This window comes from Phoenix dactylifera, chromosome 9 (assembly GCF_051530095.1).
Source record: "Phoenix dactylifera cultivar Ajwa chromosome 9, Ajwa_hap1_PhDact_Kaust_v1.1, whole genome shotgun sequence".
Lineage (NCBI taxonomy): Eukaryota > Viridiplantae > Streptophyta > Magnoliopsida > Arecales > Arecaceae > Phoenix > Phoenix dactylifera.
The window spans coordinates 27,999,082-28,013,964 of NC_143198.1; the positions used below are offsets into that span (position 1 = coordinate 27,999,082).

Sequence of the window (14,883 nt, forward strand, 5' to 3'; positions counted from 1 at the left end):
ACAATGGATTCCTGCAAATTAAATGATAGAAACAGCAGTGGAAGCTGCACTTCTTTCCGTTATCATAAAGAGAATTTCATTCTTCCATTAGTCTAAAGGTGAGGTCAATAATACCAGAAATACATATTAACATGCACAGACCAACTCCAAGCTACATATCAGCAACCCTAATTATTCCTGTTACTTTTGAAAAATCGTGTAACAGCTAGCAGCAAGGTTCTCAGCTCATGTTTCCTGGTAACAAAAGCCAATCTGATTGATGGTATGATACACCAAACTAAAACCCTCAAGCAGTGATCTCAGGGCCCTTGTACAACCCTCTCCTGATAACAAAGCCGTCAGGAGGCTGATACTCTTCCAACCAAGTCACTTCAGAGGCCTTTATTCCGCTTGGTGAAAAACCTAAAACAAAGGTCAGATGAAGCAAGGGTAATAAGATTTTCTGTTTATCGTAGACACTAGCAACTTAAAGGTGAGGATACGAGTTTAAGTAACACTATTTTACCAGATTGATCCTTTCTTGCAGACTTCCGGAAATAAGAGCAATGTCGTCCATTTTCTGATGAATAAGGGGGAGATAAGATGTCAAAGAGAGCACAAGGAGTTATAGCTTTGAAACAGTGAATATTGCCACCACTAGTGGGGTATAGGATTGTTGTCCCACAGGGTGCAGACATTTCACCATCTCTAACAAGCTTTGCTGGTCTAGCTGAAAATTCACACAAAAGCATGTACAAGGTTAAAACATTTTTCCTTTTGCTAAGCCATATTGCCATATAGAACAGATCTTTACTAAGAAATCTAGTATCATGTACCAATGGAACAATAGAGAAACAAAAGATAAAAAGTCATTATTTGCATGACTCAAGCGTTTTTTTTTTTTTTTTTTGACCAAAATGGGACAGGACTCAACGTGATGCCAAGGAAAAATCAGTTCAATATAACTATATTTAAATACAAATTCTAGGTGCATGGAATCTTTGCTTCATGCGCACATTCTTTGAACCCCACCCAATCTGATACAAGAAAGTGATGTTATGCACGATGCAACATTCAATACCATAAATTGGGAAAATTTTATTCATGGTGGACATGTGGTTCTTCGAATTTCTTTTTTAAGTTTTGCCTTCTCAGTTCCCTTTTTAATATTTGTGCATCCTCACCTTGATGCTTCAATTTCTCCAAAGTGTCAAGGTATGATTAGTTTATATCTTCAAACACTCCCAACAAACTTACAACGAAGCACCTTTAAGTCATACAACTGTGACCTACGAAGTAAATAGGTCTCATTACCTTATATGACCTACAAAACAAATATGTCTCATTACCCTATACATATATTCACAGTAAAACACTACACCAAACTAATCCATTTCATCTTTTTCAAGGAACAAATTATTGGGCATCAAGAATTTACTGGTATGAAGTAGCATTGCCTCACATGCTATCAGTATAGATGTTTCTCCACCTCTAATCTACGCTCGGTGGGAAAAGAAATCTTGTGATGCAATCTCCGTAATGCCATCAATGACAAAGATCACATACTACCACAAAAAATCATCTTAGTGTGGAAGAAAATCGCATGCCAATGATCATGACGATGATCCTTTTCATTTTGCCATGGCAAGAAGAATTAATCATGCATATGAACCACAACATGCCCATCATGTTCACATATTTGAGAGTTTATTCCTTGTTTAAATTTCCAGTATGCATGCCCTTCCACAGCAATGCACTTTTTGTTCATGGAACTCATTTTATTGCATGACGTGTCTTTTCAAATGATTACAAGTGGTTAATTGGTTAAATAAAGTTAATAGCATATGCTGCTTCAATGTGTAATCCTTTAGGGTACATAAGCTTCACTTCCCCATGTACCAGCATAGTGAATTGTTTGTACTTTCCATAACTTATCTGGCTGCTGAAGTGCCAGCCCACAGGCCTGATTTTATATTTTCATGGACTTGGCCTATAAAAAATTTAAAATTTGCTCAGCTAAAACTCAGCCCATTAAAAGCCCTAGTCACCAACAATCAAAGGGAGCAGCAACATTCCAGTATCTACTGAAATTTTCCACAAAGTTTGTTGAAAATTATTCCTATGCTAAATTCAGTATCCAACTCTTTCCCACCGTATAATCACCCATGCTAAAAAATTCAGCGCAAATAAATGCTCCCTTCAATGCAGTATTTAATTGCCAAATCTACCCTTTATTATTCTTGTTGCCTTTCAACTGTCTATCAACACTATCTTTTGGCACAATGGACTCCCTCTGGTGAGTTGAGTAAGACGCCGTTTGGTAGAGCTTTTGGAGGGCTAGAAAGCACTTTTTGGCCCTTCAAAAGCACTTTTGAATGGAATAAAGGTGTTTGGTAAAAAAATCGGAAAGTTGTTTTAGCTTTGCCAGAAAGTTAAAAATAGCTTTTTGGGGGAAGCTCCATTTTGGAGCTTGTCCAAAAAAATATTTTTAGGCCCCGTCGGAAAGCTGTTTTGAGTTATAATTTTTTTCTTTTTGCACCAAAAAACCCATGATAAAATATAATAATTATAAAATAATAATAATAATAATATATAATGATAATAATTATAATATTTTATACCTTTATTATTTAATATACTATAAATATTATATTATATTACATTATATCATAATACATTAATATATTATGTTATATAATATCAAATTATGTTATATTATTATGCTATAGTATATAATATTATATTACTATATTATAATAATATTATATTACATTATAGTAAGATTATACCATATTATATATTTATGTATTAATACATATTATATTTTATTATGTTGTGTTGTATAATACTATGCAATGTCTTTTATGGTCATTTTGTCATACCAAAAGTACTTTCTCAGTTTGTTTACCAAACATATATTAAAGTCTCACACCACTTGAGAAATATAGTTAGCAAACAGCAAATAGCTTTTTATAAAAGCCCTACCTCATAAAGTTCTACTTTTGAAAGCTCTACTGCCAACAGCTCTACCAAATAGGGCCTAAGCAATTTAGGCTAACCTTCTATGCATAGTTGGGTGTAGCAGTATGAACATAGACTATCATTACTCTTTGGAAGGGGGGCTCCCTCTGGTGAGCTGTATAAGCGATTTAGGCTTACTGTAAATGGTATCCTATCTACAGTAACTCATCATTCATACCCACTTCAAAAGCATAAGAAACCACTTCTAAAACAAAAGGCACTCCATTCTTATTATGCCCTAATGCCTAAGAAGGTCCATACATGTTCAGTTAACCCTTATATGTCATCTGTAATCCTTCTTCAGAGCATACTTTCCTAAGCCATCTTCAATTCGAAAGCTAAACTCCATTCTCTCCAATACAAAAGAAGAATTTTCTTCCACCTTCCTGTCACGAGAAAACTAATATTTGCCACTTCAAAACAATTAAACATAAAACTAGAGGCCATGTGTTCTTTCATTTGTTGGATAGATGGAAAAATAAGATATCCAACTTTCTATGGATGCCCCTTTTTTCCATACTGACACACTGTTAGCGCTCAATTTTCCAATTGGTTTTCTCATTATTCCAGATGCAATCCCCATACTTATCAAATTACAAACCACGCTTTAACACCTATGATCAGAAATATTTTGCACCACAACAACAAGATTCCAGGCAGCTGATATGCCCCCATGCTAATCAAATTGCAAAACATGCTTTAACAGCTATGATAAGAAATATTTCTTACTACAAAAACAAGTTTTCACACAAAAAGGAGATCATTATAGCCATTTTAGTGCTATGTGCCCTAGAACAAATCATATGATCATGAGACATGCAACTCCTCTTGCTTGGTCATCTGTAAAGGTTCTTGTCACCTAACCTTTGATGATGATACATCTCTATATATTCATACTATAGAATGAACTCTTTTAATGCTAAATATCCAATCATATTCAAGTTCTTGGTGCTTATTATGTAAGAGAATCCAAAGCTCTGATCAATCTTTATTTCACCAGATTTAGAGAAGATTACTCTTATGAGCATCCTCATGATGATCTTTACTTTCTCTGAAAGTAACTTGCCCAAGCTCATGAAAATATCCTCTTCACCAGCAGGCTTCCATATTTGAAACATGCATATGCCTCTAGCAAGTTTCTTCACTCTGAAAAAGTAGCTGGCCACTATTTGATCCTCCTTGCAGTGCTCCACCATCTCCACCCTACATCCTGTTATTATTTGGGATCCTTGGGGAAGAGGATCAACTTGGACCTTGCAAATAGCATGATATACTATCTCCCTTCAACCCTTTGAGCGAAGTGTGGCCGAAGGAAGGAAAATACATAGACCAACCTTATCGTCTCCACCCTATAGGGACTACAAGATCATCCCAAGGATTCCTTCAGCATCCAGAGGTGACGGACCGAACATAGACCTTATTCAATAAGTGGAACATATTAGCTGCCTACTCTTTGGTTGGGCAGTAAGGATCGAAGAAGGGCAATCACTCGATCTTAAAACCAACATTCTTAAGACCAAAGAATCGGGTTGTTTTTTCCCTCGGACAAGATGACTAGTATTTATAATGCTTTGGTCGTTAAAGGTTGAGATGTTGTTAGTCAGCAAATGAATGTGACTTGTGAGGTACAACAATTATGAGGGAAAAATTAAGCTAGAGTTGTAGCTATGATTGCTATAGATGGCTGATTAGAGGAATGGAATGACTGACACAAGAGTTACTCTCAACAAATTTTCAACGTTCTTGGAAAATATGTTGATAATTAGGTCCTATAGATACTCGCACAACATCTTCTATTCATAGATCTACACATGCCTGAATACAACCCTAATCGAAATGCATACATTTGTCTCATACACCATGGGGATGATGAGAAAAGATCTACATCCTAGAGGGGCTATAATAGAAGATACCATTTTTTCTGGTACAGAAATTCCTATATCAATGGGAAATGCCTGGCCTTTGAGTGCGATTTTAACTATTGATTTATAAATTGGAAGTAACCAATTAGGTTTACAATGAAACCTAGAAATTGATTTCTAATCCAATTTGAGTACCTCTATGGGTTAGGCCTCAACATAAAATGCAGAAGCACTACTAGCATTCATTCCCCTCAGATAACTAATTAAGTATTTCTATGAGCAGGTCATATGCCGACATATGAAGCCACTAACTTTCCCTTTTTGTCTGATTTACATATTTATTGTCATATTATCAGCAATTGTAAACAAGATATGAATACAGTTTCTTCATGCAAAATCAGACATTTCTTGTATTTGTAGGCATCCTCAGCAATTTCCTAACAACACTTAAAACCACATAGGTTACTCTAGAAATGGACAGGCTTTCCAGGTAGATAACTCCACCTAAATTATCAGAAAGAAAATTCAAAATACTTTTCACTTTTACTGAATGAGTGCATAACTCATAGTAACATTTATAGATTACCAGATATTAGAATAAATGTGTGTGTATGCATTAAAAAAAAAACCTGATTTAATTATATATACATACAAACATTATGTAATAAATACATGTAACACAAAAAAAAGCCTGATTCAATGAAAATGACCAAACACACCTTTTGTTGGATCAATGGGACCGTCTATATCTATCCAATCATATGATTTAACATGCAACGAACCATACAGAAGCTTGCTCAGAACGGTCATTCCAGGGTGATTATGCAGTGGAATAATGGATGAAGGTGGCATGCAAAATATACCGATCTGCATACATGTTTAGAACACTTGAATACATCAATTACGATCACCAGGATATAACTTGTATTCAAAAAATAAATCTTCATTTCAATCCATCAAATAGCAGACAAAATAAATAAGGTTAGCAATAAGTTTAAAAATTCTGGGAATCCAAAAACAACTGCACAAAAATTTAGTGATACGAAGCTATTATGAGGCTTACAGAGAAGCTTTCACATTCATGTATATGCAAATATTTGATTGAAGGCAAATATTGGTTGCTTCCATTACGCCCTTTTTTCCCATTTAAACCACGCGCAGAGCCTTTCCATGTTCGTACTGCCTGTGCCTCTTGTTCAAGACCCACATCAGATGGCTTGATCTCATCTGAAAGATTGAAATGTCAGAAAAATATAAGACCTCCATGCAAAAGTCATCTATTTTATAGCAAATTATGCAAGTGTTTACTCATGCATGATATCTTAAATGCAAAAATTGATATGCTTACATCATATTAAAAAAAATAATGCTATATCATGCTGCTAGAGACAGATAATTGTTAATTGATACAATATTTGCAAAAATAGTATAAACAAAATAAGCATAAACATAAGCCATAAGATCTCATCAATGTGATCAGATTATAACCATACATTCCCATAAGAACGATATATGTGTTCTTGTGGCCCAGATAAGGTGATTAAGTCTGAAGGAAAAAAAAACACCAGATCACCCAACAATCCAAAACTATCCCACCTGCATAACAAAATAATGGCCATTTCAACATTGCATGAGCATCTCAAGTTACTTTGCATCTTCAACACATACATCTACAAGGACAATATCAAGATATTATGAAATGCACATCAATTTGCTATTTTCATTTCATCTATAGCCATCCACTGAGATGACTACCACGATAGCACAGCATATAAAACTGGGAACATTGACAATTTGTGCTCACTTGAAAAGTCATTTGGACAACTAGAACTAAGCTGAATACCTTTCTTGATCGTCAAAATGGTTGGTTATATAGTTCGGAGAATCTTCAAAAAAATTAAATAACTATCAACTTTTAGGGTGAAACTAATCTCCTCCATAAACTTCAACCCATAGTTGTCATAGGCGATCATCTAGGTGGCTAGGCACCTAGCCTGCCCTCCAACATTTAGGTGAGGCCCACCGGCTGAGTTCCTAGGTGCACGCCTAGGGCGACACCCAATTTGCCCAGTTTAGATGGGCACTCACCCAACTTAGCCAAAACTGGGTCAAGCCAATAGGGTCCAATTGGATGATGGGTCAATCCAGAAAGGCAGAAGAGAACAAAAATGAGAGTGCTCTCTTTGCTCTCTCATCCCTTCTAGGGCATGGAGGGAGTATGTGTTCTTCCCCCTTTTCTATCTCCTCTCTTTCTCCTTCTTCCTCCAATCCTTTTTTCATTCTCTGCCCCCTTCCTCCCGCTCCCTCTTCCATACCGTTCTCCCCAAGCCCCAGTTCCTTCGATGCAAGCATCTTTGTCTCCAGCCTCCCCTCCTCCCTTCTTCTCTCCTCCTCTCTTCCAAGCATCCCTGTGCTCTCCTTTCCCCATCCATCATCTCCTCTCTAGATCTTTGAGGATAGAGCCGCCAGCATTTCGAGCTCCCTCAAATCCTCCACAATGATCGCCCGCCCCCTTCTTAATTTGACATTTTAAGTTGTTCTTAAGATTCCGCTCCATTTCTCTCATTTTTTGTGGGATTTCCTCCCAGATTATTTTTGAGATCTAATGGTCTGCTGGTGCTAATTGGTTTGATATTTTTTCTTACTATGAGTTCTATGTTAATGCTTGGTCATGAATTCCATGCTATTTTTACTGATAATCTATATGTGGTTCAGTTTCTCTCTCAATATATATATATATATGTGTGGCTCAGTTCATTTTGTCCAAGATAATATTGGTTTGCAAAGTTCTCATTTTTATTTCTTCAAGCACTTCTGCATTATTTGTAATGTTCTTTATGGGATTTCTTTAAGTTTAGAATCAAATAGTGTCTTGTTAAGGTATTATATCTTAAGTAAAACTTATGCGCTGACTGTTAATAATGTATCTTTGGTTCATGTGATTTGGATAGTCCATTAAGGATAATGCATGTTTTAATAATTTATTGAAATATATCAAGGTATAGATAATTTTATATATTTCATACAAACTTTATCGCTGGGCTGTAGCCTAAGGGTCCATCACCTAGGGTTGCCTAGGCTATTCAACAACTGTGCTCCAATAATTATTAAAGAATTTCCACTAACCCAAGCAATAGGATTAATAGAATAATCAAATGTTTATACTCACACTCCTTATAAATTGCTTCCATCACTCTAAAATTAGGAGTTGTCGAGATAATCAAAAGATTATTCATATATCTCAGCACAATCACCAAACAAATTGAGATATCGACTATGTACATCGAGTTGCTAATAAAGACCTAAAAATTTAATAACCAATAGTAATCTTATTATACATCAGCCTTCTCCTCAAGCATAGGACAATACTCAAGATCAACCTAGACATAAAGAAAGAGCAAAATAATTAAAAGAAAGTTAACTCCAATAGATGATAGAAGAGTCAATTATAGATATATATATCACATATTTTTATCATCTTATTTCAAAACAATAGGTCAAATTTTATTAATCCCTCTTTTTCATTCAACTCAATTTAGACAAAGTTGCTTGTATAGGGAGTGGATGCAGGAGCACAAATGAGCAGACCAGAGAATCATTCTCTCCGGAAGAGAAAACTCCTAGGAAATGCATGTGCAGACTACTAAACAGCAAACCCACTTATTTTTTAGTGGTGTCATCAGTCATATGGGTGAAATAGTGATTTCAGGTTAGCAGAAACAATGATAAATATTATTACAAAAAGAAAAACTCAAAAAATGCCAAGTGAGTGCCAAGTAAACAATGTGACAATGATATAACAAGGTTATCCTTAATTAAATAAAAAGATCACTGACCCAGCTGCAGTGGAGAGCTTTCAAGAATAAGGGGTCAGATCAAGACACAAAAGCCAGGATCCAGAATTAGTGCAGTCCCCCTGGTAAAAGATAGAAGCTAGCAGATTATTCCTTCTACTATTACATGCTTCATTTCCTTTTTACAGCTTTCTATCATCCGTGCTCTTTAATCTCTCCATCCTGAGTTTAAAACAGATTAGAGGCCCTTTTCTTATCAGAGTTTTGAATCTCCATTACTTCTTATCAGAATTTTTGAATCTTTATTACATATTTCACACGCCCATGCCATCAAACTCAGTTCAACAAAAAAGATGCCGGAAACTCATAACGTGGCCTTTAAGCATCATCTTGTTGTTATTATGCATAACAATATATTTTACCTCCCATAACATATACAGTAAGCCTTTGAAACACTCTAAACTACAGATTTACTTAAAGTAATGAAGCTAACATGACACGTGCAGGTTATTATGTTATTAACTCACAATCTACTAACATTTATAAAGAAAAAAAATGAAGATAGTAATGATATATAAAAACAAAACTCTTGCATAGAAGTCATCAGCATGATCAACAATTCATATCCTTGTATACGTATTTGTATCTTAAAGTTAGAGCCATGGGAAGGTCATGCATGTGCAAGCACATGCAAGCGCACATACAAATACATACATGTATGGCATATACATGCATGCACGCATAAGTATATACATACATATATACATATACATATATGTACATAGCGAGAGACCTTGTAACAGCCATATATACTTGAGTTCCAAGACAAGTAGGATCATATAGATAATGATAACAAACTTTTGACCTCACCTAAAATAGAGCGAACTTGTTCAAGAGCTTCTGTAGATACTGGTCCATTAGGACAGAACGATACTTTACATGCATCATATAGCCTTTGGATTGCAGGCATACTGCAGGACAGGATCAAGTAACCAGCAGATCCAACCAGACTGAAGCAGGAAGTTAGAAAGCCTTCACCACAAATACATCTCTTAACTAGTACAACAGTATGTCAATCAAAGATTTCAAGTTGGTCTGCTATAAAAATTTTATAGTTAAAGAAAGAGTTTATCGCATAAAAGAAACCAGTTCAAGAAAGAGTTTATCATGTAATGTGAACCAAGATGGTGAGAAGACATCTTCATGGTAGTTATTATATTATTTTATTAGGCTTCCCCACAAGATGTACCTAAACAATGCAATAAAGACAGAATAACAGATTGTTATAACGAATATCCTAGCCAATGGTTGAAGGCAAAAGCCAGCATGGTGGTTTCAAAGGGGAAATGAGAGTTGATCCCACAATTACAAAATCAGCCTGTTGGTAATAGTTATAGGCATATATCTCTTTCTTCTTTGTCCTCTCAGTTTTCATAATGGAGAACAATTAAGAAGTTATCACTCTGACATGATAGAATTGGAAATATAACGCAAAAGGAGAGAAAGAACAAAGATCGATAGATTGCTAGGAAAACTACTAAAAACAACCATTGTTTTAAACCATAGCGGGACGGGAGGCATCCCGGCCAATTCCTCTAGGAAAACAGAATCGGGACGAGAGCGGGACTCCGACATCTGCATGGGAAAAAAGAAGAGAGACGAAAGAAAGGAAAGAAACAAGGTAAAGAAAGGAAAGGAGAAGAAAAAAAAGAGAAAGGAAGGAAAGAAGGAAGAAAAGAAAGAAGGAAGAAGAAAAAGGAAAGAAAAGAAGGAAGAGAGAAGAAAACGAAAGGAACGAAGAAAAAAGGAAAAGGAGAAAAAAGGTATAAAAAATGAAAGAAAGGAAGGAAAGAAGGAAGAAAGTAAAGAAAGAAGAACAAGAAACAAACAAATAAAAAAAGAAATAAAGGAAAGAAGAAGGGGAGAGAGACGGAGGATACCTAGTGGGATGCTCAATGGGGTGGCCATGGGGGCAGGGCAATGACAACGAGGTGTTCCTACACGATCTAAAACGTTGAAAACAACATCTTAGAGGAAGTGGTGAAAGGAAGTCTGAAAAAGTGCAAAAATAAATTCCACGTAAAGATTGTGGTAGGAAGGGCTTGTTAGAAATGTGAACCACAATTATAGCTATATAATCGCATTGGTAAGGTGCTGTGAAGGCAATCTTTAAGTTATGTTTAACCATTTGAAAGATTTCAAGATAAGAAGAAGATATATTGAGTTATAAAGAACTATAATGCAAGGGAAATTTCAATAAATAAGGTCTGAGCAATAGTATGACTATCTTACATCATCGCTGTTGGATTTTCTCAAGTTTACCTTCTACGTAGTAACATGGTTCTAAGTTCAGCTTCATCACCCCACAATTTACGTTCAATATTTTTGAGGCAACAATCCCATGATTCGCCAAAAGATTTTCACTTCAGTCCATTAATGGAGGCAAAATCGTACAATCACATTCTTCCACCTAGTAAATGAGATCATATTTCAATTGAGCAACAATATGAAAACTAGACTCTTTTGCTTGTTAAGGCATTTGTATTAGAGATTGGACCATCATGCGAAAAGCCCCTCCTGCCTTCCCTTCAATTGATAGGAAATATGCTACAAAATAGAAATATCCAAAACCATCATCAAAAAATAGCCCCATAGTAAGAACATAGTAAGAGAAAAGGTGTAAATGAGATGAGCTCAAGCTAGCTAGGCCCATCTATAATTGAGCTAAGCTCAAGCCACCTCATTTAACTTCAAACCAAAATGAAGCTGTTCACAAACAGCTCATTTAAGGGATTTGGTAAGATCTTGAGGTCCCCATCAATATATATGTATGTATGTATGTATGTATGCATATGTATATGTATATATCTAGTTCCACGATCAGATCTCAGTCTAATAATTTAAGCATTTCTTCTTCTTTTTCCTCAATTATGTTACTATGTAATAAATTATTAACAAACATAGATTTTAATTTATAAATAATAACTTATATATGATAACTTATATATGATAATATTAGTTATACACACACATTATCTGAATAGATTTTGAGCTTAACTGTGCAATCTTAAACAAGCTAGACAAAGCTCAACCTCAGCTCATCTATGAACCAAGCGACTGCATATCTAACCAAACACAAGCTGCTCACAAACGGCTTGCTCATATGATAGACCTGATTAAGAGTATGGGCATTGTTGTACCACAAAATGAGGGGTTAAAATTACAGTCAAGCTATCGATTATGGTCTGCTGAACTGCTGCCAAGTACAACAAGATTCTCGAAGGGAAAAGCCATATGTCAATAAATTAATTTCAATGAATCATATCATCACAAGAATTTATTCTCCTTCTTTTCCCATACGATGCTGATCTTCATTAAATGCACCAACTTTTTTACCTCAAAACAGATTAGTAATCGCCTCCTAGAAAACCAGCCCCTTGTGAGTTCGAATCATGTGAGAATAAATGCCCCACACTAAACAATAGATGGTGCCTCTGTTTGTTCTCCCTCTGTTAAATTGTAGTATCCAATAATTCGTCTTCCTTGTGCCTTAATTTTGGTGCGAGCACAATAGCATAACAGAAATAAAACTGTACGAACAAAAAGAATCCCTATCACAATCTGTACCGGCCATGCTAATTGTACAGAGGAAGCATTAGAACAATATCATGGGACGTCAAATCGCCAATTTTGAGATAAAGAATTAAAACAATAAAATGGGATGTCAAGCCACCTGTTCTTGAATAAAAGAACCTCTTCGTTTCGTTCAAAAATTATCTCATGAAGAACAAGAAGAAGAAGAAAGCACAAGCGCTTGCAATTAAAAGAAGTCTGAACTCGCCAATAAAAACCCACTTCCAAATTCCCCGTCTTCCCAACACCAACAATTTCCAGAACAACTCCCAAATGATCGACAGCCCCAGTAGCACAAGAACACAAAGAAAACCTCCAAAAACCAAAACCAAAACAACAACGCCCCTCCTCCACCCTTCCTCCCATCTAAAACCACAACCAGCTCACAATTTCCAGCGGAAAACAGAGAAAAACACCATCAAACACCGAGATCGAGGCGGAGGAGATCGTACACATAAAAATTTGAATGAATTCGTACAAAATAGATAAAGAGAGAGTAGAAGATTCCGAAGTACCTCGGATTAGGGTTACTGTCCAGGCTATCAGGGCAAGGAGTACTGGAAGACTCGTCGCGGAGAGTCGGTGGGGGCAAGCGGAATATGATGTGACTCCACATGGGCTGATTTTTTTTCTTTACTCTTTTGGTTTGCCGAAAATTTTTACCTCTTCAAAATATTTCTTCTAAAAATTAATTTTTAATTTTTTAAAAAAAAACTTAATTTTTAAAATATAATATTTAAAAAAATAGTTTGTATATTTGATTAATCATAAAAAAAAGTAAAACATTTCACAGTGACTGGTTGGCCATTTATTTTTCTAAAAAAAAGTTATATGAAATATCAATTATACTTTTAATAAAAAAAATTATTTCAAAAATTTTGATGGCTTAAGAATAATTTTTGAAAACAAAAAAAAAATCCTAATTTTCAATCGGCAAAAAAACAGATTTTTCATATCTCTCATAGATTTTTCTTTTTTATAAAATATATATAAAAATTTTATTTTTATGAGAATATTGCATTTTCATCTTTTTTTTCTTTAAAAATTCTAATCAAATAAAAAAAAATTTCTTTATGTTTTCGTTGACTGCATTGTCGCCCTTCTATTCGCACGAACCAAGCAAGTCTTTTTTTTGTTAAAAAATAGACGCTATTTGATTGTTGTCCCTTACTAGCACTTGTAGATCCATCCGACATGATCATAACTATTGCGTACTTTGCTGTTAGTTGTAATGTGGTGCATCAAAGGATTCTGGGTGTCTCCACCTAGGTTAGGTGTACTATTGGTTGCTGAAACTGTTGTTTGATAACTAGTAAGAATGGTAGTTGTGATTTGGCAATCAATGACTACTGCTATATTTAGACTTGGCTCAGTCCAAGGCAGCTTAACTATTGCTAGGTTTGGACTTGGTTCAATCCCAGTCTTCGACTGAGCCAATTTTATAAAATCTTTATAGCACAGCTTATAAATGAGCCCAATGTACGCAAGAATGAGATGCAGAACAAAAAAGAAGCTTAGCTAGGCTCATAAAAATTTCGAGCCTATATGAGTTAAGCATGGACTAAAAATGTCAAGTTCAGCTCAAGCTCCAGCCATGGTTAAGCAACTCTCCTGAAATTGAATTGAACTAAGCAGCCTGATACTTAACTCGCCTTAGCTCGTTGCACACCTATCAATAAGTATTAAATAAATAGAAATATTTAGGCATATCAATAATTGTATGTGATTTTTTATTTGATTTTAATTTATCCTTTTTGAATTTTAAATGTTAGCCCTAATTGCTTAATATCCCTCTCAAAAAAAAAAAACTTAAGTTTGGCATCTTTAGTTAGTTTTGAGAATTGTCAAACAATATACTGGATAAACATCTTACCATTTATGAGCAATTGTCGATATCAACTAACTGGATCTCACAACTGCAGTTATTAAATTAACGTCGCATATTAGCATAAGTTTGATGTCACTTATTTGAATCTGTCAAACTAGTCAGATTTGACTTTTGTTAGACTAAAACTAGTTGTTTATGATAAATAATTTATATTAGGCACTTGGTTTGTTCAATAATTATGCCTATACATAGATTGGATTTTGGCTACCTGACTGAAACTTGATTTTTACCTCATATGATTACCCAAATGCTTAACCAGTTGTTCCCATGTTTAGATCAACCTCACCTAGCTAAGGCTTGACTCACTACCTGTTAAAAATATGTTTTACTATATTATACGCAAACAATTTTTTTCTCGACCCTGTAATCATTTAATTAAATGGTCGAAAAAAAGTTTAGCTTATATGAGGAAAATAAAAAAAGAAAAAGCCCAAGAAAGAGCAGAACCTATGTTCTTCTCCTCCTCCTCTCTCTCCATCTCTCCACTTCCAGCACCTAAATCTTATCAGTATCATGCATTGTATTGGCTTGAATGCTCGAGGCACCATGCACTCTTAATTTCTCCACTGCAGTCCTTCCTCTTCCACTATTGGCCAAGCTTACGTTGCCTCTGTCTATCACCACCCACATGAAATCCCATTCAACACTACCAAACCAATAACCAATAACCATATGCAGTTTCTTGGATTGGACATGAAATCATCTT

At 35.2% G+C, this 14,883-nt stretch overlaps 1 protein-coding gene across 15 annotated transcripts; it reads right to left on the reverse strand.

Moving 5' to 3' along the window:
- Positions 1-23: 23 nt before the first annotated feature.
- On the reverse strand, positions 24-12,914 carry LOC148702556 (plant cysteine oxidase 4-like). Of its 15 annotated transcripts, none has more exons than XM_088704763.1 (8): positions 12,805-12,904; positions 12,053-12,246; positions 10,979-11,263; positions 9,527-9,666; positions 5,926-6,089; positions 5,582-5,729; positions 506-709; positions 24-402 (listed from the first exon to the last, which is right to left on the reverse strand). In XM_088704763.1, exons 3-8 carry the CDS (start codon positions 10,993-10,995, stop codon positions 287-289), a joined length of 789 nt encoding a protein of 262 aa, XP_088560889.1. In that variant the 5' UTR covers positions 10,996-11,263; positions 12,053-12,246; positions 12,805-12,904; the 3' UTR covers positions 24-286. The 15 variants fall into 15 exon arrangements, with proteins under 15 accessions (XP_088560889.1, XP_088560890.1, XP_088560885.1 ...); XM_088704764.2 differs by lacking the exon at positions 12,053-12,246 and having other exon boundaries at positions 10,979-11,126; positions 11,214-11,263; positions 12,805-12,866; XM_088704759.1 differs by lacking the exon at positions 12,053-12,246 and having other exon boundaries at positions 9,527-9,712; positions 12,805-12,901.
- Between the last annotated feature and the right edge of the window lie 1,969 nt (positions 12,915-14,883).